The following is a 23845-nucleotide window of genomic DNA, read 5'->3' as shown; positions in this document are numbered from 1 at the left end:
AGCTGGACAATCAGAGGTTTTAAAGCAAACTTTCAGTCACTCTTCACTTCCCTGCTGGACACTGGTAACAAGATCATCATCTCAGGCCCCATCCCCACCCATCGCAGAGGAATCGAGAGGTGGTCCAGACTGTTTGCCCTCCACACCTGGCTGAAAGACTACTGTGCCGCCACTGGGATCCCCTACATCAACAACTTCGACCTGTTCTGGGTGAGGCCCATCCTTCTGAAGCGCGATGGCCTCTACCCAAACAGGAGGGGATCCCAGATGCTCTCTGAGAACATGGACTCTGGCCTGCGGGAATGACATGGTGGCACGGTAGGAAATGTTCAGTTACCCCCACCATCCCCTACTCCTGCACCCCACTCAGCTCTCCTAAACGGGACTGGTATGCCTTCTGCTATACCCACTATCATTTCCTACCATAGACCTATTGTAGCACGCTCATTATCACGCCCCTTTGCTGCTAATCATAATAATATAATTCAAGTTCCTCAACTACCTCTGTTACCCTCTACTGCTGCTAACTGTAAACCTGTAGATTTTGGTCTTTTAAACATCAGATCTCTAAATAATAAATCCTTTTTAGGTCATGATTTTATTACTTTTAATAATTTGGACTTTTTTTTTTATCATCACAGAGACATGGTTAACTCAGGGAGACTGAAGTCCTCTTATTGAAGCAACCCCCCCCCCCCCCCCCCCCCCCCCCCCCTCTGATTTCTGTCAGGCAGGGGAGGGGGGGGGGGGGTTGCTGTTATTTACAGAAAGGATTTTAAATGCACTCCCATTTTACATAGTAGTTTTATATCATTTGAACATCTTGGTTTTATGTTAAATTCTAAGGATCCGGTGATAATTTTAATAATATACAGACCACCTAGGCCAAACAATGCTTTTTTTTCCAAGAATTTGCTGAGTTGTTATCTCATTTTATGTCAAAATATCAAACAAAATCCTTATTTTAGATGATTTTAACATATATGACTGCTACCCAAACCAGACTGTTATTAATGATTTTATGAATACATTTGAATCTTTTAACCTCACTCAAGCAGTACAAGAACCCACTCATTCTAAGGGCCACACCCTCGAGTTAGTACTGTGCAGCCCTGACAACACTGAGATGGATATCTGTGTGTCCGATCACAAAGCGGTTTTATTCAGTGTGGTTTTATCCCAACTTCCTATTAATCACATTACACCTGTCCACTGCCGTGTCTTTAGCTCTATGTCTGCTAGCAAGTTTTCTGAGCTTTTTAATGCTGCTGCTATGCCTTTAACTGCCTTTGATCCAGATTTTAACACAGAGAAGCTCCCTCCCTTTTTAATGACACCTCTCTGACTGTCCTGGACTCTGTCGTTCCCTACAAAGACAAAAAGTCAAATAAAACATCGCAGCCCCGGCTAAATGACTCCACCCAGGAATTAAAGAGAGACTGTAGGAGAAAGGAACGGAAATGGAAGAAGAGTGGTTTACATGTATTTTATGAGATCTGGAAAGAGGCAATGCACAATTATCAAAAGGCAGTTAAAGAAGCAAGAGCAACCTTCTTCTCGAACCTGATTACAGCAAACCATTTTAACCCCAGAATTTTATTCTAGGTAATAGACTCCGTCATCACCCCCTCCCCCTGTCATTTTACCGATGCCTTTTTTACGAATAAAGTTGAGAATATAAGACAGCAAATTACTCCCCCTGACCGAGTTATACATGCCAATAGGGACATCAATAGTTATTTTAGCAATTTTGAACCTGTGTCACTGTCATTTTTATTTGAAACTATATCCCACATGAAATAAACCACGTGCAGCCTTGATATTATCCCCACCAAATTTCTTAAAGAGGTTATTGACACAGTTGGGCCCAGTATTTTATCAATTATTAATAGCTCATTGGAGAAAGGCATTTTTCCTTCTGTTTTTAAACATGCTGTGGTCCAACCTCTTTTAAAGAAACCTAACCTTGATCCCTCTGTTCTCTAAACTTCCATTTTTATCAAAGGTTTTAGAGAAAGTGGTATCAACCCAGCTTTTAGCTTTTATGTGTCATAATAACATCTTTGAGCAATTTCAGTCTGGTTTTAGAGCTTTACATAGTACAGAAACTGCCCTCCTCAAGGTAACCAATGACCTCCTTTTAGCAGCTGACGGGGGGAAAGTGCAATTTTAATTCTTTTAGACCCATGTGCAGCCTTTGGCACAGATCACGCCATTTTAATTGACCGTCTTAACACCTGGGTTGGCATCAAGGACACTGCACTTGGTTGGTTTTATTCCTACCTTTTAGAAAGAACCTTCGCGGTCACCATAGGTAACTACTCATCTTCTACAACTCACATTACCTGTGGTGTACCGCAAGGTTCTATTTTAGGTCCAATTTTATTCTCAATCTATATGCTGCCACTTTTTCACCAAATTATCCAAAGACACAATGTCTCTTTTCATTGCTACGCAGACAACACACAGATTTACATTCCTCTGTGACCCAAACAGCCTAGCTGCTGTTGTAGATTGCCTCAGTGATATCAACTGTTGGATGGCACAGAATTTTCTTCAGCTCAATAACTCAAAATCAGAAATCATATTGTTCAGTCCCCCAGATTCTATCAGTCATATTGAGAGTGGCCTTGGTCCTCTGTCTGCAAATGTGAAGCCTGCTGCCAGAAACTTGGGAGTACTATTTGACTCTGACCTAAACTTCGAACCACAGATACCACAGAAAAGTTGTCCAGTCCTGCTTCCTTCAACTGAGAACCATCTCCAGAATCAAACCAATACTTTCACACAGCGACCTGGAAAAAGTAATCCATGCCCTAATCTTCTCACGACTCGACTACTGTAACTCCCTCCTTTCTGGCATCACATCACCCCAATCCTGGCTTGTCTCCATTGGCTCCCTGTTCGGTTTAGAATTGATTTTAAGATTTTCACTTTTACAGCACATCACAGACATGTTGACCCCATATGAGCCGGTGCGCAGCCTCAGATCCTCAGGCAGGCCCTTCTGGCTGTTCCAAGGTCTAGACTTAAAACTAAAGGTGACCGTGCTTTTTCCATCAGGGTTTTCCCCTCGGCTGAACGACCTGCCTGAGGAGAGAAGGCTGAAGAATCAGTGACTTCTTTTAAATCACTTCTTAAAACCCATTTTTATAGACTTGCTTTTATGTGATGTCGTCTTTTTATCATCTTTTTTATCTTTTATCGGCTTTTTATTTTCTCTTTATCGGCTTTTATCATCTTTTTATTGTCTTTTTACATCTTTTATCTTTTATCTTAACTCTATTTTAATTGTATCTTACATTTACTCTATTTTACTGTTTATTTTGGTTTTCATCCTATGATTATAACACTTTTTACTTGAATGTTTGCTCTCTTCCACCGCTGTCCTCCTATGAATTTAACTCTGTTTTTAAAGGTGCTATATAAATAAAGTTATTATTATTATTATTATTATTATTATTATTATTATTACTATTACAAAACCAAACCCCTTAATTTTATCCCTGAAATGTCCTTAATTTCTCATTACATAAACATGAATCATCCATTAAATATAACATATCTTAGGTTAGTATGATGGGTTTATAAGGGATTTATTCATGGGTTGATTCACAGAGACACTAGAAATTAAGGGATTTTCTTGCCTTTTGTGCAGGTTTACAGGGTTATTAAGTGGAAATTAATAGAAAAGTTCCTGTCTCCCTGAATTTTACACTAAAATATAAAGTAAGGAGTCAAGATTAAGGGGTGTTTAAGCAGGATTCGATGAGATATCTCCTCCATTAAAAAACTCCCTTAATTCATTTCAAGGGGATTTTGCATGAATTAAGGGGTGAATTAATGTACATTAATGGAAATGTAAAGTATTACCAAGGGATTATTAAGGGATTATTGGTTCGTAGAGATTGGACAGATCATAAGGTTTCTCTCAAAGCAGCTAATCAGTTCTGCCTTGATGACAAGGACTGGGTCATACTGTCTTAAATCTGTTATGAGACTTTCATCTTTTAGTTGCTCTGTTTTCTGATCTAACGGTGACATCTTGTGGATATCAGTGGAACTTACAGGTAGGTTAGAGGAGAGGAAAAAATAAGAATATCCTGCATCCGGCAAAAACGAAAGTAACAGAGACCGATAACCAGTTCGCCTACATCACGTTGACTGATAGCAATATTTCGAAAATTAGGATTTGTTAAAACTTTCAGCCAGTCCACGGAAATCTATCGATTACCTAAATCGCCCAGACTTGTAGATTAATGGGACTCATATCACTTTTTGCGGTATGACTACACGCGGTTGTGAATGTGCCACTGAGGTAAGGAAGTATCTTGGCTATAAGTGTGTTATAAATATAACTTGTGATGTAAAACATTCCGTCTTCTACATTATGTCGGTCAGTGGTTCTGTAGACAAATATATATTTTTTTGTGAGCACGTAATTTACAAAGAGTTCTTCACAATGACTCAAGTATCGGCTTGGCATTCTTGGATGTGATAATCACCTTTGTAATCGTGGTTTGACCGTTAGATATTACGTCAAACGCGTCATGGAAGACACAAGAACAGACAGGAATGCCAATTGAGAAAGGCCTCAAGTCTGAATAGTAACCTGGACGTGCGGATCTCATTCCATGTAAGACCTGTGTAATTTTACGCAGTCTGAATCAGGCCCATAGTTATGAAGAGACAGGAATTGTGAATTTTAACATTATCTTTTATACGCTTGTGTTCCGCATCTAGAGTCTCCTGATATGGTTTTTGTCTTCCCCTTCTTTCTGGTTGCGTCCTCCCACTCCCTCCGTTGTTCATGTCTATGCCATATGTTCAAAGCACCAGAGTAAAGTTAGTTTGGTCTTGTGAATTGGCTGATTTGGTAAATATTTGTTACTATACTGCACTGGCAACCTTGTTCAACTTAGTTTGCCAAGAAGCCTGGACATCATGCAATTTACTGCCAAGAATGGATTATTTGAAAAAAAAAAAAAAAAAAAAAAAAAAAATTATAGTCATGAAATAGGCTTATTGATTGATTTGTTTTATTGGTTGTGAAAGGTGTCACATCAGAATAATAATTTCTCTATCATGCAAATATATATTGGTGTGGTAGAGTAGAAGGTTTGAAATAAATTGTCACTTGGACCTAATTAGGCTGCATTTTAATCTCTCACAATGAATATGAAGACATTTCATTCAATTTATTTTCTGTGAGATGTTTTCCATCAAAGAGTAGCTACACTGTGTATCTTCAGACTATAGCAAAAACCTTTTCCAATTATTTTGTGAAAGATTTCAGAATTTCACAATACAGAATGCAATATAGGCAGACATATTGTGTGAAATTTACCTTAAGTTTTATTTTTTCTAGATCACTGAATTTGGCCTGTGTGCATGTTGGAAAATAAGGGGACATGGCTTCTACAAGTCAGTCGGCCTTAGAATACATCAGGAGCAGCAGAGTCCACCTGGTGGGAAGATTACAGAGTCTGTCAGTTATTGTGGAGAATCTTTATCAGCAAGGAGTTCTCAATGAGGAAGAGGTCAGTAAAATACAGACAGAGACTGATGACTTTGACAAAACCAGAAAGATACTGGACTGGGTCATAAACAAAGGGGAAGAAGCCTGCTATGAGTTACTAAAGATTATTGACATGACGAGGAAGAGGACCCTAGAGAGGCCACCCAGTCTACCTGAAAAACCAGGTTTGGCCTCTACTCAGAGCAGCAAGTTTGACCTGCACTACTGGATCAGCTGCTTTTCTTTCAGGGAGGACACAGAGATGGATGTGACCTACTTAAAAGGTATTTCAAAGATTGGTTGTTGGTTATGTGTAACATTTTCATTATTGAACACTGATGTGATGATTACATATTATACATTTTGAATATTGATTTATCAGTGTGGAATTATTAATCCATGATTAATTTAGCAATACCGTGCAAGGGCACATCAGTCAATTCACAGTTAATTTATTTATTATTACTTTCCTTTTAGGCCCAAAACCATGCCACAAATACCAGGCAAAGTTGAAGTCAAAAGCACAAAAGATATCAGATGATTCCTGGATCAAAAGCAAAGCAGTCCTATCAAACAATACGAACCCTAATTACACTTCGCTTGTATTAGACACACAAGGACATATTGCCCCATCTAAAATACAAAGCGCCAAGAGCAAAAAAAGCAAGAAAATTCGTTCTAAAAAGCTAAGGACATACATCCCTGAGGACAAAAAAGGAATTTCCCCCAGTGACCTGCTGAAAACAGATGAGAAAAACATCCTCTTGGTTGGTAAGCCTGGCATTGGGAAGACAGCAGTCACCCATCAAATGTTGAAACTGTGGGCAGAAAGAGATAACAAGGAACTAGACTACATGTTTTATTTTGACATGAGAGAAACATCCTACATCACAAGTACCATGAGTTTGGAGGACCTTCTTTTCAGTGTGTTCAGAGAACCAGATGAAGGCAAAGAAGAGGTCTTACAGGATATAAAGGAGAACTCTGAAAATGTTCTTATCATTTTTGACGGAGTCACAGATCTCTTGTCTTTGCCAGTGGTGCGGGGACTTGTAGAGAAAGACCTTCTACCTAATGCAAAGATTGTGATGACGTGCAGACCAGAGGTTGAGTCAGAAGACTTCCTGTTAGAGTGGGCTTCTCTCAGAGTGGAGGTGAAAGGCTTCAGCCAACAGTCCATCAAAGCATACTTATCTAAAATGCTCAGCACTGAGCACTTGAGCAGTGTTGTGAGAAACTTGGAGTTGTTCACTCTTTGCCATGTCCCGATGTATGCTCTGATGGTGGTTGCCTGCTTTTCTTTTAAGACCTCAAAAGATTCTCAACAACCATGCACGGTAACTGAAATATATATCAACATCCTGCGTTTTTGCATTCAAATAAACAATAGCAAAACAAAAAATAAACATCTTAATCACTATATCAGCAACAAGCGTGAGGCCATACTGTCTTTGGCTGAGGTTGCTTTTCGTGCAACTCAAGCAAAATCTGTGAACTTGGAAGAAGACAGCTGTGTTCATTTTGGCTTTCTGAAGAAACTTGAAGTTCGCGTCGGTCCTACTGAGTGGAAAACCTCATCTGCGTTTCTCCACTACACGATGCAGGAGTTCTTCGCAGGGCTGTGGCTCTTGAAGAATCCAGAAGACTTCCCAGGTGTTGTACAACAGTGCCTGACCGAGGGGACGAAACACATGAAACATTTGGTCCCTTTCATGTGTGGATTGTTGAATGACAAGAATCTAGACATGTTGAAGTGTCTGATTCCAGCTGAGCAGGTCAAGGAAACATCCAAGTGGCTCTTCAAAGAAGTGGTAAACACATTTGTCCCTTGTCTACTTAACCAAGATCACAGTGACACTGAGGGCAGTGAGCTTGATATCAATATACTGTTCTTATGCCAATGCCTGTATGAATCTCAGTCGACTGAAGCCTGCCTCTACCTTCTGGACAAACTGGACTATTGTCTTGATTTGAGTGAAGAGAGTCTTGATCCTTACCATTGCTGCGCTGTGTCCTATGTAATCAGTCAGTCTAAGGAGAGAAAAATAAGGCTGAACCTTGAGGATGTGATGATATCAGAACAAGGATTGAAACTAATATCCGGCTGCCTCAAGAATGTCCAATGGTGGGTGAGCATTTTGATTTTCACAGAATTGCTTAGGCTGCAACTAGATGAGTCTGGTGCCACTCAGACACTGCTTGAATCACCTATTTGAATTGCCTCATGTTTTGAAGAATATAATATACAAAAATTTCCACACTGTATGAGAGAATTGATAATCTTAACATCTAACCTCCCATGTCTACCAATTAACCCAAGAGGTGTTGAATATGACAAAATAATATGTGGTACTAGCACTTGTGATGAAGTACTAGCTGACTATAGCTGATTCTCTTCTATCTGACTTTTTGCCTGGTTGGAAGGCTAGCTCACTGCAGGTGATTGGTTAGAATCCCCCAGATGCCGTCTCACTTTTAAAACTTTATTTGTCCTCCACCCCAACCACACGTTGTTCATACATCACAATTTTCTTGGTGTATCAGTGGTTCTGTAGACAGAAGGTGATGAATACACAGAACAAGTACATAGCTTGAATAGCCAATACACAACATTGGTAAATAAATTAAAGTGAAAATGAACAACAGAAGTAAATAATTTGATTGTAAATAAACTTGCATAGTCCAAAGACATGCAATATAATCAAATAAGATGATTGACAGGACTTGCAAGGAAACATACTGCTGGGCCCCTGACAGTAGAATACACAATAAAAGCCGCTACAAATTAACTACTTTACTGTGTTTGTGCACACACAAGGGTAATATTATCAGAATCAAATTCCACTAACACAAAAGTATACAAATGCAAGTATTAGTTGCTGTGATATGGAATGAATTGGCATGTGGACTCTTAGCTTGGGTCAGTTAACAATGCTAGTAAAAAACACAAGTGATAAACTAACATTACAAATATTCTTTACTCACTTTAAATTGGATGCACTTCACATCAGGAAACAATTGGGCGTATTTACAGTAAATAAATTAGTTGGATGTTGCTGACGAGTGTCTTTCTGTGTAATCTCCAACTTCTAGTCTGATGGAGGAAGATTGGGCAAGTCCGTAAGATGAGCTCTGATTGGCCCAAAATTTGGGTAGAGGCAGAGAGTGTAGGGGGAATGGAGGGGAAAAGAGAAGAGTCACCTCAAGAGGGGACATTTTCACATACTGCTTTAGCATCAATCAACATAGGCAGACTTGATGATACTGTATAGTTGATCACCTGAATAATGAGGGGGACGATCTCTCTTCAAATCCTCTGATGATAGGTGCGACTCCTTGCAACAGCAACTGTGGACAGTTTTGCTTCTCAGTGAGGGGGAGATGGACTACAGCAGCTTTCTTGGTCTTGGTGGAAATGAGTTGCACCTTCCAGTGTTTGGTAAAAGACAACTGTTTGAAAGAGCAGTAAAGGTCATGCAGGAGAGTACTGAGAGGGTAATCCTCTGCCTCCACTGGGACAGGAGAACTCCTGTCTGCCCAGCTCTGAGCGAGTCCCTCCTAGAGTCTGTGCTTTACATCAACACACTCAGGTATGTGTTTTAGCATGTTTTTGTGTAATATTAATTCCACATAAATTAATCCAATGTACAATAGATTAACAATGTAAATTCAAATTCAAAAATGGATGTGTTTTCAACCACATCCATTTTTTCAGACATAATTCAACTCTTCACTTTGAAAAAAACACTTTGTTAGTCTATTATTTCTTACAAAAATGATAATGAGCGAACCTTTGTGACCCACAAAGTTACGGAAGTCCAAACGGCTCGTTTAGAGGCTCGCTGCACTAATATGGATTGTGTGGATTTAGTTGATACTTAGTTTTGATACTTTCACCATGTTTAGATAGACCATCCAACTCCTTTATCATCACAGAGGCAAGGGGAGTCCTGTTTTACGTAATATGTGACCTTTAATTCATGCACTAGAAAGTGTTTGAAACTTGTCTGTTGACGTCTGTTGTCAGTTTCAGGAACACCTGCACAGTTGCAGGTTCACAGGATCAGGAACAACACCCTGGGACACTGGAGATGGAAGAAAAGAAGCTACTTCTCGATTTATGTCTGAAGGCAGCACTTTACAAAAGAGAAAGCTTTCACAATGTGGTGAATACACTCTTCTCACTGTTCTCTGTTCACACTGAGAGATACTACTTCCTTCTTGATTTACATCAACATATCAAGAGTCAAGGAGATACAAGTGTCATTCCATTGCTGAGGCCACTTTACCAGTCAGCTGCAGTCTGGGCCATCGACCTCTCAGAGAGAAAGGCCTCCCTCCTCCTGGAAGTGCTGAAACTCCAATCAGGAAAGAAACCAGTGGAGCTGAGAGGCTGGTCAGATGAAGAGAGTGAAGTGTGGAGTTTCCTACAGTGTCTGCCTCACATCTCACAGCTCAGGTGATGGGATTAATATTAAAAAAAAAATAGAACATGGCTGCACGTGTAAAATAATTCACTCTTCCTGTTCAAAACAATATTTATCCTTCATTTAACCATGAGGTCAGTTCATATTTTTTTATTCCCAGTCAGGGCCTCCAGATAAATCCATTCCAATTTACTGGGAAAAAAGTTTCCCAATGTCCGAGAACAAAGTATATATACAGTAATTTAACGGCCTTTAAACATATCAGCATGCAGATTAAAGCATGGTGACATATCTACATGAAGAAATATTTAACGTTGACCTACACATTAAAGAGTCTGCCTTTCAGTTCAGATTCAATAAGATATAAAGTGGATTTTAATATTAAAATTTTTTCTCTACACTGTACATTGCGATGTAATTTGAAATGCAAAGCTCAGTGATGTGATGTTTTCTATATCAGTGATGTTTTATATTTCAGTTTTTGGTTATCGAGGCTCTCCCTTTATGTTTTGAACCCTCTGCAGATTCACTGTTCCTCAGAATCAAACAGGATCACTTGTAGAGGGGAGAAAGAAGGAAACATTTCTAATGAATCTGTGTCTGCAAGCAGCACTCCATGAGAGGACAACCATACAAAGTGCAATAGACAAGGTGTTTTCACTCTCTGCATGTTGGTATGAAAAATGGGATTTCCTACTGGACCTGTACTCCCATGTGAAGGACTATGAGACTCTAAAAGGCAGGAGTGTCCTTCCAGCATTACAGTCAGTTTACCAGTCAGCTCCTGCAGTCTGGTCCATCGACCTCTCAGAGAGAAAGGCCTCCCTCCTCCTGGAAGTGCTGAAACTCCAATCAGAAAAGAAACCAGTGCAGCTGAGAGGCTGTTCAGATGAAGAGAGTGAAGTGTGGAGTTTCCTACAGTGTCTGCCTCACATCTCACAGCTCAAGTAAATGGATTGTAATTCATTTACATGATTTCAGTCTACATATAAAAAAACTATCTCACTAGACAGTATAAGGACATTTAGTTTTGATTGATGCACTGTATTTGTACTTAATACAGATGAATTTTTTATTACTTTCAATTTACTGATTTCTCCCTACCGTTTAAGAGATACAGTGCCTGTCCATATTGTTTTGTTATCTATATGATGCAGAAATGAAATCATGGCATAATCACCCATTCTCATTGTTCCAGTTTCAGTCATCTGTGGCAGGAATGCTCAGAACAAACCAAGTTCTTGGGGAATCTCTTCTGTCGAGCAGCAGAGAGAGAACAACAGACAGGAGAGAAGATACTGGAGCTGTTATCATCAGTGTGCAGTTACAACACATTCCCTTTCAATGACCCAGCTTATGTCTATAAGGAGTATCAGTGTGATTTCCTACTGGACCTGTACTCCCATGTGAAGGACTATGAGACTCTAACAGGCAGGAGTGTCCTTCCAGCATTACAGTCAGTTTACCAGTCAGCTCCTGCAGTCTGGTCCATCAAGCTCTCAGAGAGAAAGGCCTCCCTCCTCCTGGAAGTGCTGAAACTCCAATCAGAAAAGAAACCAGTGATGCTGAGAGGCTGGTCAGATGAAGAGAGTGAAGTGTGGAGTTTCCTACAGTGTCTGCCTCACATCTCACAGCTCAGGTAAATGGACTGTAATTCATTCACATGATTTCAGTCTACATATAAAAAACTGTCTCACTAGACAGTATAAGGACATTTGTTTTAGATTGATGCATTGTATTTGTACTTAATACAGATGCATTTTTTATTACTTTCTCTCTACTGATTTCTCCCTACAGTTAGAGATACAGTGTCTGTCCATATTGTTTTGTTCTCTATATAATGCAGAAATCAAATCATGGCATAATCATTCATTCTCATTGTTCCAGTTTCCATCGTTGGTCTTTAAAACCTTTTGAAGGAGCCAAGTTCTTGGGGAATCTCTTCTGTCGAGCAGCAGAGAGGGAACAACAGACAGGAGAGAAGATACTGGAGCTGTTATCATCAGTGTGCAGTTACTCCACATTCTCTTTCAGTTTGGCAGCATATTTCTACAGTAAGGAGTATCATTGTGATTTCCTACTGGACCTGTGCTCCCATGTGAAGGACTATGAGACTCTAACAGGCAGGAGTGTCCTTCCAGCATTACAGTCAGTTTACCAGTCAGCTCCTGCAGTCTGGTCCATCGACCTCTCAGAGAGAAAGGCCTCCCTCCTCCTGGAAGTGCTGAAACTCCAATCAGAAAAGAAACCAGTGAAGCTGAGAGGCTGGTCAGATGAAGAGAGTGAAGTGTGGAGTTTCCTACAGTGTCTGCCTCACATCTCACAGCTCAGGTAAATTGACTGTAATTCATTTACATGATTTCAGTCTACATATCAAAAAACTATCTCACTAGACAGTATAAGGACATTTAGTTTTGATTGATGCATTGTATTTGTACTTAATACAGATGAATTTTTTATTACTTTCAATTTACTGATTTCTCCCTACCGTTTAAGAGATACAGTGCCTGTCCATATTGTTTTGTTATCTATATGATGCAGAAATCAAATCATGGCATAATCATTCATTCTCGCTGTTCCAGTTTCCATCGTTGGTCTTTAAAACCTTTTGAAGGAGCCAAGTTCTTGGGGAATCTTTTCTGTCGAGCAGCAGAGAGGGAACAACAGACAGGAGAGAAGATACTGGAGCTGTTATCATCAGTGTGCAGTTACAACACATTCCCTTTCAATGACCCAGCATATGTCGATAAGGAGTATCAGTGTGATTTCCTACTGGACCTGTACTCCCATGTGAAGGACTATGAGACTCTAACAGGCAGGAGTGTCCTTCCAGCATTACAGTCAGTTTACCAGTCAGCTCCTGCAGTCTGGTCCATCGACCTCTCAGAGAGAAAGGCCTCCCTCCTCCTGGAAGTGCTGAAACTCCAATCAGAAAAGAAAGCAGTGGAGCTGAGAGGCTGGTCAGATGAAGAGAGTGAAGTGTGGAGTTTCCTACAGTGTCTGCCTCACATCTCACTGCTCAGGTAAATGGACTGTAATTCATTCACATGATTTCATTCTACATATAAAAGTTATCTCATTACATAGTATGTGGATATTTATTCTTGATTGATGCATTGTATTTATACTTAATGCAGATGTATTTGAATTACTTTCTCTTTACTGATTTCTCCCTACATTTTAAGAGATACAGTGTCTGTCCATATTGTTTTGTTCTCTATAAGATGCAGAAATCAGATCATGGCATAATCATTCATTCTCACTGTTCCAGTTTCGGTTATTGGTGGGACAAACGCTCAGAACAAGCCAAGTTCTTGGGGAATCTCTTCTGTCGAGCAGCAGAGAGGGAACAACAGACAGGAGAGAAGATACTGGAGCTGTTATCATCAATTTGCAGTTACTACACATTCCCTAGCAATGGCATGGATATTGATGATGATGATGATGTTGATAAAAAGGAGTATCAGTGTGATTTCCTACTGGACCGGTACTCCCATGTGAAGGACTATGAGACTCTAACAGGCAGGAGTGTCCTTCCAGCATTACAGTCAGTTTACCAGTCAGCTCCTGCAGTCTGGTCCATCAAGCTCTCAGAGAGAAAGGCCTCCCTCCTCCTGGAAGTGCTGAAACTCCAATCAGAAAAGAAACCAGTGGAGCTGAGAGGCTGGTCAGATGAAGAGAGTGAAGTGTGGAGTTTCCTACAGTGTCTGCCTCACATCTCACAGCTCAGGTAAATGGACTGTAATTCATTCATATGATTTCAGTCTACATATAATAGAAACAATCTCATTAGACAGTATGTGGATATTTAGTCATGATTAATGCACTGCAGACGTACTTCATGTAGATCTATTATGTATTACTTTCTCTCTACTACTTTCTCCCTAGCATTTAAGAGATACAGTGTCTGTCTTGGTTGATTGGTTCTCTGCTGTATATGATGCAGAAATCAGATCATCACATAATTTTTCATTCTCGCTGTTCCAGTTTCCATCATTGGTCTTTGAAACCTTTTGAAGGAGCCAAGTTCTTGGGGAATCTCTTCTGTCGAGCAACAGAGAGGGAACAACCGACAGGAGAGAAGATACTGGAGCTGTTATCATCAGTGTGCAGTTACAACACATTCCCTATCAATGACCCAGCATATGTCGATACGGAGTATCAGTGTGATTTCCTACTGGACCTGTACTCCCATGTGAAGGACTATGAGACTCTAACAGGCAGGAGTGTCCTTCCAGCATTACAGTCAGTTTACCAGTCAGCTCCTGCAGTCTGGTCCATCAAGCTCTCAGAGAGAAAGGCCTCCCTCCTCCTGGAAGTGCTGAAACTCCAATCAGGAAAGAAAGCAGTGGAGCTGAGAGGATGGTCAGATGAAGAGAGTGAAGTGTGGAGTTTCCTACAGTGTCTGCCTCACATCTCACAGCTCAGGTACATCAGATAAAAATATGTTACACAATACACACTACACAAGAAAATGTTGCTAACCTCTCAGTTGTGGTTCGTCAAAAAATGCAGCACATAAACACTAAATGCTCAATAATAGATGAAGAATGTTCCTCAGCTCAGTAAATTTTCAGCAACATATAGATATTTCATCTGACATTATGACAGCTAATGATACAGATAGTAATATACTGAATTCATCGTACTTTATATGCTCTTAATTTTACCTTTTGATTCCTGCTCTTTGATTAAACCGTATCCATATTCCCCAATAGATAATGTTAGACATTGCACATACGGCGGTGTGCAATACATCATCTATTGTGTCATGTATTCCTCTAACTATAATACTGCTCATTTGACATTTCATTGCATAATGTCCTGTTTTAGCTGTGATCCAGGGTTCTTCCAGTGTGTGTGTGAATCCATCTGTGTGAGATCCAGAGAGGAGACCCAGCAGTTGGCCTCTCTCCTCCGGCTCCTGGGTTTCACCCTGGTGTTAACAGGAGAGTTACCCAGGAAAACCTGCCGGTCTGTGGGGAGAGTTCTGGGACTCTGTGGCTCCAGTGTGGATCTCATCCTCACACCCAGCAAGATCTCTCTCAAAGGAGCCTCACTGCTTTTTAGACATACATCACAAATACACAGTCTCAGGTACGCTGCATTTATGCCATTATTGAAAAGGGCTTGGTGTCTTACTCCTAATAACAATGTTTGTCCACTGTCAAAATCATCTTGTGTTAAATCCATTAGAGGTGTATATCATTCCAGGATTGTTTTTTTTCTCTTTGATTTTCAGACTGTCTGCAGTAATGGCATTGCTTCTGTTTCGATTGGTAAGAACACAGAGAGTGGCCTGTCCAGTGGCCACTGAAGAGCTTTCCCTTGTCCTAAAGACGAGCCAGCTGTCAGACAGAGTATTGTTGAGGGTTGTCAGTAGTGTGGCGTCCCTACTGAGATACTGGGCAGTCAGGTGTTTGGACCTGACTGAGTTCTCCATCCACGCTCAGTTTCTCATGACATTGCTACTTCACCATGATCCTCTTAAGATCAAGTAAATCTCTTTGCTTTGCTGATCCATAAAAACATACACTAAATCATGTACCATACAAAATCCTTAATATTATTTTTCCTAAATATGTTCATTAATTTGTATTTGTCCTCTGATCTGTGACTTCCTCAGACTGTGTGCACAGCATTTTCAGCAGCTACTTGTCCTCATACATGAGATCCAGGACAAGGACTTGACTCAGTCTTTCTTGAGGAAGGCTGGTGGAGACCTGACCTCCTGCTCTCTGGGGTTAGGGTTAGACTGGGAAGTACTTCACTATCTGCTGCAGCAGCCATCAACTCAGACCATCACTGTGGACTTGAGGAGGAACAGGATCTCAGAGAAGAGAATCATAGATCTTCTTCCCTTTCTGGACAGGATTCTATTTAAAAGGTGATAAAGCTTTATATACTCTTCACTGGATAGAGAAATACATTTGATCTGATTTAATAATTTAAAAAAAAAAATGAGTATTGTATTGTATTGTTATGCTTATCATCAGTAATAGCGTAAACAATTCCATGGCTAATCAAACAAGCCCTTGTAATTGTAATGTAAATATCCAGCATGTTATGCTAAATATACTGTATACTTTCAGGCCCAGTCCCAGCTTGGTCTTGTCTGCCATCAGAGAGAGCTATAAAACGCACAGCAGTCACTGTATACCCAGTTTACTGAGGTCATTAGATCATGTGATCAACCTGACCTGCAGACAGCTGGACACAGCGGACTGTGCTGCTCTGCTCTTCACCCTCCAACACAGTGATGGAGTCAAACTCAAACTGCTGTGGACCTCCATACCAACAGGGGGAATAGAGTCCATCCTGTTCACACTGGAGAAAGTCTCTCATCTCAGGTCAGATGTTAGTACTCATTTAGCAACGCTGTACCACTACTGTATGAATGTACAATGTTGAAAGGATCATTACTTAACCAATACACAGGATATGATATGACTAACCCTGGTGCTATTTAGGTAGAAACCAACTGTACCTGTACCTGTATGTCACTGGAGTTATCAGGTGGGCACCTCCCATCACAGATGTTTATCACCTCCAGAGGGATGAACAGTAGGTTCTGGCATCCCAGAACCGCCTGCCTCCACATTGGCTGTTAATATTAAACAGAACTACAGTCACTTACTCTATCCAGTCCTTTTACCTAGTTCACAACATTACCCAACAATTCCTAAACTTGCTATGGGTCTCAAATATGTAGAAGAATGGAATGGCTGACCCTGTAGGCTTGAAACATAAATATACATTGAATGCATCATGTATGGTGTCTTTTTGTCTTGTTTAGTTGTGTACCTGCATACTTTATTGATTGTTGATGACTGAAATGGTAACATTTGTCATATTTCTGCATCATTTTTCATACCAGTTTAGACAGGAATCTGCTGCTGAGGTTCCTCCACTGCTGCACTGCCTCTAAGGCCCAACAGGGGGCAGCAGCAGCAGCAGATCTGCTCAGGACTCTGCAGCACAGACTGGATCTGTCCTGCTCCTCCTCTGTGGAGCTGTCGGAGCAGGAGCGAGGGGAGGCTCTGTGTCTGACCGCTGGAGACTGCAGGGCCATCTCCACTGTGCTGAGACACAGCAGCCAGGACACACAGCTCGACCTGCGAGACTGTGAGGTGGAGGACAGTGGACTGGACCTGCTGTTTCCTGTCCTGGACAGAGTCCGCCTGAGGTGAGAGAGGAAAAACAACACATAACTTGGATTACAATCATATTCAAGGTTGATGCCTGTTTCAGCACCGTAACGTTCTGCTCTTTGCTCTGTTTCTCCCCTTCAGCAGCAGCAAAGCCCTCCTCCTCCAGCTGGTGTCCCTGGTCCCTGTGGGCAGCGAAAGGGACACAGTGAGGCGAGCAGAGTCCCTCTGTCGAGCCCTGGCTGGAGAGCTGGACCTCAGTGAGACCAGACTGGATCAGAGGGCCTGTGGAGCTTTGGCCCTGATACTGGAGCTTTCTGAAGGGCTGACAGAACTGGACCTCAGTCACTGTCAACTCACTGACCGGTTGCTACAGATGCTGATCCCACACCTGCACAAAGCACAAGTCCTGGAGTGAGTCCGCTAGAATGGAGATGCATTTGTATGTGCGTGTGTGTAGAGATCTGATTATAATCTAATAATATCTTGCTTTGTCCTTTGTCTTTTATTGGTGTTACAGTCTGAGTCACAATAAGATCACTGATGCTCTGACTGACAGTTTACTCCAGCTGGTCTCCATCAACACCTCCATCCACACTGTGCGGTGAGCGTAAATGCACTCGTGTCTGAATTTGTGCATGATGAATATATGAAATCTTTTGTATCGCCAGACTTGCAGAGAAATCATTTGTGAGTTTAGATGAGTAAACACTGTTACACATTATTCTGGCTGATGAAGTAACATTTGCTCTCTCTGCTCTGGCATCTTCTTAGAGTCTTCAGCAACAGCATCGTGGACAGAAGCCCCTTTCTGAAAGACAAACGCTTTGAAACGTGGTGAACCAATCATCAGCAGTCTGTGGTCCAAGCAAAGGAAGTGGAGAAACGTGCCAAAATGCTCTAATATGTCATAATTATGGAGCAATTGTAAAACTTGAAATTTTAGTCTAAACTTGTGACAGCTACATGGCTACGTAATGAAATACACACACTATTTGTGGCTGCCAAGGCTGTGTGATTATTTTGTATTTTTTTTCTCACTGAAATGTTGCAGTGTACTCTGAAAAACATTTATCTTACATAAGTATATCATGGATTTTTATTTTTTAATTCTTAGAGTATATATTTTAATCCTAGTCACACACCTGTAGAGTGTTTATATGAATAAAGATTAAGCAAATATATTTTATGTAAATGTAGCCAGTTGGTACATTTGATGTCATTTTTGCACTGAGGGTTAAAAGAGTTCATTTCTGGCTTAATTATTAATAACATGTATTTACAGTTTGTTGTTTTCTTTAAATTAGAATGTTTTAATTACAGAGAGAAATGTACACAAGATAGTTTGCTGACAGAGGGTCTGTTTTGAATTTATTATTTGGACACTAGGTGGCAGTGTCACAAGTCACTTTTGTTATTCTGCCATGGTTCTTTATTGTTTTGGCCTGGAGATCTGCATGGTGGACGATTCTGGGATGCACTGTGTAAAAGAAATCTGTAAATATTTTAACATCTTGTTAAAACATGCATGTATAAAGGTAAATAACTATGTTTGTTACCGTATTTTAACTGGATGGTACGTTTTAGACGAGACTGATGTCAGATGTCTTGGATAATGCTGGAGCAGCTGACCAGTGTGTTCCCATGTGCATGGCAAGGTACAGTCAGTGTGCATAAAGCCTCATGCTGTTGTACTTGGTCATTGGTGAAATGGAACAGCTGCTTATTGCACTCTAATTTTATTTTACTTACTTACTTATTTTACTCTATTTTACTACACTTTACATCAGTTTTTGGGATGTAAGTGTTCTCTAAATCAAATGGTGTGTTCCAGAGTAATTAACCTACTGTGGGTTTATATGCATATTTACTTTGTGGAATTTTGTTTTATTTGAGTAGCATAAGCAAACTGCCATGTTTTTGGTAGTAACGTTTAGTATTTTTGTACCTGTGATTTTGAAACAGTAACCCTGGAAGCTATACTGTTGTAGTTAACATTTTTGATGAAACACTGCACCTCTACAGCAACATTTAAAAAATAAAAGAAGCCCAAAGAAGTAATTGTGTTCTGTGTGGTACTCAATTCCACGGTCTACACAAAAGTGTTATATCCATGTGTAATTTACCTTTGTGCATTCACAGGTGACGTCTAGTATTGTACAGTATGAAAAATAAGTAAATGTCAGAAGCTCACAACACTAAAACACTATTTATACATCTACAGACTTTTTAAGCTACAGATGCATCATAGTCAAGTTACCTCGTTTCAATCTTTTCAGGAAGTAATCTATGCTGTATTCAGTATCGTGTAATGTAGTGCGCTGATAACTTTAATCGACTCGCCTGCATGTGTAAACTATCCAATTCAGTTGTTATGACACATGACAGTATTGTAATAAACCAGCCCGGAAAGGGCTCTGTCGGAGACCAAGCAGACACAGGACAACTCAGGAGTATGGAAAAATAGATACGTCTTTATTTTATTTAGGAGGTCTAAAATTCATAGGAGGGAATAACAGGTGAGCCACAAAGGTCCCCAACTACACCTAACATGGGTGTTCCTATATACTGCCTTCAGGTAAATCACTGCAAACTGAATCAACACAGCACTCAGATTTCCACACACGTGAAAGACCGCACACAATGCATGCGAATACACCGCAACCCTGAACTCCACACTAAGGGGCTAACCACAGCGCCCCGGTTACGCACTCCAAATAGGGGCAGTGAAATGAATCCCCAATCCCAGGGTAGTTTGGCGACCCCCACTAACCCTCCCAGTTTTCCTCTCCAATTATTGCAATCTAACAAAAGACAAGCACGAGTAGGAAAAGGGATACACAAATTACACAAACTAAACACAAATGAAATAAGGGTTAAAACTTAACTCGCCCGGCTGGCGAGACCCTCCCCCGGGGTCTAAGCTTGTAGCACCGTCCGACTCCCCGGGGAATCAATGGCTTTGGTCGGGCAGTGCTGGCAGCGCACGGCGGCAGGCCGAACGCCGGAACACAGAGCTGGAGAACGGAGGCGAGCGCACACCCTCCTAAAGTCCCCGGCCCTCTCTAACTAAAGGAGGCAACCAGCCTCCCCTCCTGACTCTGGAACAGCTCCCCTACCTGACTGTCTTCGCCGCCGGCAGCACTACCAGCTGCGAACGGCACCCTCCCCTCCAGGATGTGCGAGCTTGCAGGATCAAACACGGCCCTCCAGCAACAACGAAAGCTCCTGGCTCTGTCTTTTTAACCCCAGAGTCTCATGCCGAGCTTGCCAGCCAAGCGGCTGTAAACAATCAGTTCATGATTGCGCAACACCCCACCCCCCCCACGAACGTTTCCTCCCACCACAGGTTTACCACACTCTCCCCCCCCATGAAGACAGAACTCGTCCCCGAGTTAAGAGTGGGACATGTCGTAGTCTCTAGACCATGGAGGTGGCTTCCTTGTGCGGCCAGGATACGGCCCCTGACGTACTGGGACCTCAGAAGCACCCCCCTCTATAGTCACTGATTGCTGCCCCGGTGTCCGGCCCTCTGAGTGTCCCCCACGGGCACCCCCTACGCCAGAGTTCTGGGAAGACAAGGGTTGAGGTTGCTCCACACCCCTGCACTGATCAGAATGTCTCTCTCCTGGTCCAGACCCCGGAGATGACGCCTCTACACGCCCCCCAGACACAGTGCAGGGAGCAGCTACTGCTACTGGCTGGTCCCCTCTTGGAGGCTCCGGCGTCGAAGTAGGCCCCAGTCTCTCTCCAACAGCAAAGCTTCCCGATGGCCCCGCCTGCCGATGATGGACCCAACTGGCACTCAGGGGTACCTCAGTGGAGCCTCTGGATGGAAAACTGCTGCCGGGCCTGGCTGAGGCAGCCGGGGTCTCTGAAAGTGAACCAGGAACAAAAGGTTTGAGTCTATTGAAATGAATTACAAAGTCAGGCCGTCCTTCTTCCAATGCCAGACGATATAACACATCTGTGACCCTCTCCAAGACTTTATAAGGTCCTTTGTATCGCCTTTGCAATTTAGGGCACAGCCCTCGTTTTCTTGCCTTATTTTGTACCCATACCAACTCCCCTGCTGAATAGTATTGAAAATTGGCACGGAAATCATATGCAGCCTTTTGCTGCTTCGAGGCCTTGGCCTGGTGCCGTTTTACTGCCTCCACCACAGTAGAGAGGGTATCTGCAGTTCTAGTCACATAGTCACTAACAGAAGTAAACTTGTCTTTGAGGGCCACCCCTAACATCACATCAACAGGCAAAACTATCTCTTGCCCAAACAGGACTTTATAGGGTGTGAAGCCTGTACTAGCGTGAACACTACTCCTGTAAGCCATCATGACATAGGGCAGCAAAGCATCCCAATTCAATTGGTTATCATCCACGAACAGGGACAACATGGATAACAAGGTGCGATTAAATCTCTCGATCAAACCGTCGGATTGCGCGTGATAAGGGGATGTGCGGGTTTTGTTTATATCCAATAGCCCACACAGCTCCTTAAACAGGTTAGACTCAAAGTTTCTTCCCTGATCGGAATGAATACTGCGGGGGGCACCGAACCGACACACCCACTCCTCTGCTAGAATACGGGCAATGGTGTGGGCCTCTTGGTTGGGCATGGGAAAAGCTTCTGTCCACTTTGAGAAATAGTCACCGATAACAAGAACATACTTATTCTTTCTTTGGGTTTCTGGTAGGGGACCCAGAACATCGAGTGCAATACGTTCGTAAGGTCGGGAGGAGACTGACAGGGTCAGGGGAGCACGAGGAGGCCGCCCTTGATCTTTACGGGACGCGCAGTCCACACACTCTCTGCACCACTGCTTCACATCCCCAAACCAACCTGGCCAGTAAAAGCGGTCTTTTACTTTTGCCTGCAATTTCTGGATTCCCAAATGACCTCCAGTGATTGTGTTATGTAATGTGGCCAGAACAGCAGAGACCATTGACTTAGGCAACACAACCTGTACTCTAGAAGCTGCATCGGAATGGGCAGGCGGGACACGAACTAGACGATGGTCCTGTATCTGAAGTTGGTCCCATACAGGGGCATATTTACTCAGCCCCGGCCTACCCTGAAGGTCTACCTGCCCCACCCCAGCACCCCCTTTAAGTCGAAGGAGTTGACTAATCTCTTCGTCATCTTGTTGAGCTTGAACCAGTTCATCTCCAAGATCTGACTCAGGGGACCCCTGCTCCCGGGCTTTTACTGCGCAAACTGATGGAACAGATACCTGCTGTATGGTCGGGAAGTCAGCAGCTAAGGGCCGGGCACAAGCCCCCTCAGCGAAGGCTGGCAACCGAGACAAAGCATCCGCATTAACATGCTGTTTTCCAGGGCGGTGGACTATTTTATAATTAAAACTAGCCAATTGCTCCACCCACCGAGCTAACTGCCCCTCTAGGCCCTGGAAATTATGCAACCACCGTAAGGAGCCATGGTCAGTGCACAGAACAAACTCCTTCCCCAACAGATAGTGTTTAAAGAACTTTGTGAAGGTTACCATAGCCAATAGCTCCTTTTTAGTAGTGGCATACCTGCGCTCCTCCTTAGCCAATGTCCTACTGGCGTAAGCTATTACGCGCTCTGCACCCCCATCCTCCTGGGACAATACCGCACCAATCCCAGCATCACTAGCATCAGTATCTAAAACAAACCTCTTTTGTGGACCGGGATAGGCCAACACTGGCGCTGTAATCAAACTGGACTTTAACTGCATAAAAGCCTGCTGGCAGTCATCCCCCCACCTGAATCTCTTTCCCTTCTCAGTCAGCCGGTGCAAGGGACGCGCTATGTCCGCAAAGCCTTTTACAAACCGCCTATAATAAGAGGCTAACCCAACAAAGCTTTTAACCTCGGTCTGATTCTTTGGTACTGGCCATTCACGCACACTCTCAACCTTGGCAGGGTCCGCCCTGATTCCCTCTGCTGAGATAATATGACCCAGATACTTGACTTGAGTAGAGAAAAGGTTGCATTTAGACGGCTTGACTTTCAAATTAGCTGCACGCAGCTTAGACAGAACCTCATCCAAGCGACTGAGATGCTCTGGAAATGTACGGCCAAAGACAATAATGTCATCCAAATATACCAGACATGTAGTCCATTGTAGATCTGCTAACACTAAGTCCATGAGCCTTTGAAATGTACTAGGCGCATTGCATAAGCCAAAGCTCAGAACATTAAACTCAAATAGCCCCTGCCTGGTGGCAAATGCCGTTTTAGGCCTGTCTTTGGGATCAACCTCAACCTGCCAATAACCACTGGCAAGGTCGAGGGTAGAAAACAGGGTAGCATTGGCTAAGCTATCCAAAGCATCATCAATTCTTGGAAGTGGGTATGCATCTTTTGCCGTGACATCGTTAAGTTTCCTATAATCTACACAAAATCTGAGTGCACCTCCCTTCCTTCGAACTGGCACAATTGGTGCGGCCCATGGACTACATGAGGGGCGTATGATCCCATTTTCTTGCATCTGTTTTATATGATCCAAAACCTCCTGTTGAATGTGAAGAGGAACTCTGCGCGGGCCCATCTTGATAGGCTTTGCATCACCAGTATCAATTTGATGCATTGTAAGGTGGGTTCTCCCTAGGTCAGTGTCACTAGTGCTAAAAACCGAAACATGCCTATGTAGAAGGTCACGAACAGACTGAAGCTGAGCAGAGGAAAGACCTTTCTCCTCCAAACCAAACTCCTTTAACAATAAGTCACCCGACCAAGGGTGTGGCTTAGAGACCTCCTCTCCACTGTC

At 42.3% G+C, this 23845-nt stretch overlaps 2 protein-coding genes across 2 annotated transcripts; both read left to right on the top strand.

Moving 5' to 3' along the window:
- The first annotated feature begins 4178 nt into the window (after positions 1-4178).
- On the top strand, positions 4179-12972 carry LOC139652378 (nucleotide-binding oligomerization domain-containing protein 1-like). Its single transcript, XM_071529437.1, has 9 exons — positions 4179-4318; positions 5369-5802; positions 5996-7643; positions 8845-9108; positions 9546-9977; positions 10470-10684; positions 11299-11584; positions 11980-12068; positions 12683-12972. The coding sequence occupies exons 2-9, from the start codon at positions 5412-5414 to the stop codon at positions 12970-12972; spliced, it is 3615 nt and encodes a 1204-aa protein (XP_071385538.1). The 5' UTR covers positions 4179-4318; positions 5369-5411.
- Positions 12973-14278: 1306 nt separating this feature from the next.
- LOC139652381 (uncharacterized) lies at positions 14279-19135 on the top strand. Its single transcript, XM_071529440.1, has 9 exons — positions 14279-14373; positions 14779-15042; positions 15188-15442; positions 15572-15832; positions 16038-16295; positions 16823-17131; positions 17238-17507; positions 17614-17697; positions 17868-19135. Exons 3-9 carry the CDS (start codon positions 15201-15203, stop codon positions 17932-17934), a joined length of 1491 nt encoding a protein of 496 aa, XP_071385541.1. The 5' UTR covers positions 14279-14373; positions 14779-15042; positions 15188-15200; the 3' UTR covers positions 17935-19135.
- The last annotated feature ends 4710 nt before the right edge of the window (positions 19136-23845 follow it).

This window comes from Centroberyx affinis, unplaced genomic scaffold (assembly GCF_046629955.1).
Source record: "Centroberyx affinis isolate AG114_WGS23_722 - 3 ecotype Tasmania unplaced genomic scaffold, CSIRO-AGI_Caff_v1 ptg001788l_1, whole genome shotgun sequence".
NCBI classification, from domain to species: domain Eukaryota; kingdom Metazoa; phylum Chordata; class Actinopteri; order Beryciformes; family Berycidae; genus Centroberyx; species Centroberyx affinis.
Note: the sequence above shows the minus strand (reverse complement) of the source record. Positions and strands in the feature narration are given on the sequence as shown.

Coding starts and splice junctions, on each gene's coding strand:
- LOC139652378 (XM_071529437.1), top strand. CDS start 5,412: ATGGCTTCTACAAGTCAGTCGGCCTTAGAATACATCAGGAGCAGCAGA. Junction 5,803..5,995: donor GGATGTGACCTACTTAAAAG/GTATTTCAAAGA, acceptor CTTTCCTTTTAG/GCCCAAAACCATGCCACAAA. Junction 7,644..8,844: donor TGCCTCAAGAATGTCCAATG/GTGGGTGAGCAT, acceptor CTCTGATGATAG/GTGCGACTCCTTGCAACAGC.
- LOC139652381 (XM_071529440.1), top strand. CDS start 15,201: ATGGCATTGCTTCTGTTTCGATTGGTAAGAACACAGAGAGTGGCCTGT. Junction 15,443..15,571: donor CATGATCCTCTTAAGATCAA/GTAAATCTCTTT, acceptor TGACTTCCTCAG/ACTGTGTGCACAGCATTTTC. Junction 15,833..16,037: donor GACAGGATTCTATTTAAAAG/GTGATAAAGCTT, acceptor GTATACTTTCAG/GCCCAGTCCCAGCTTGGTCT.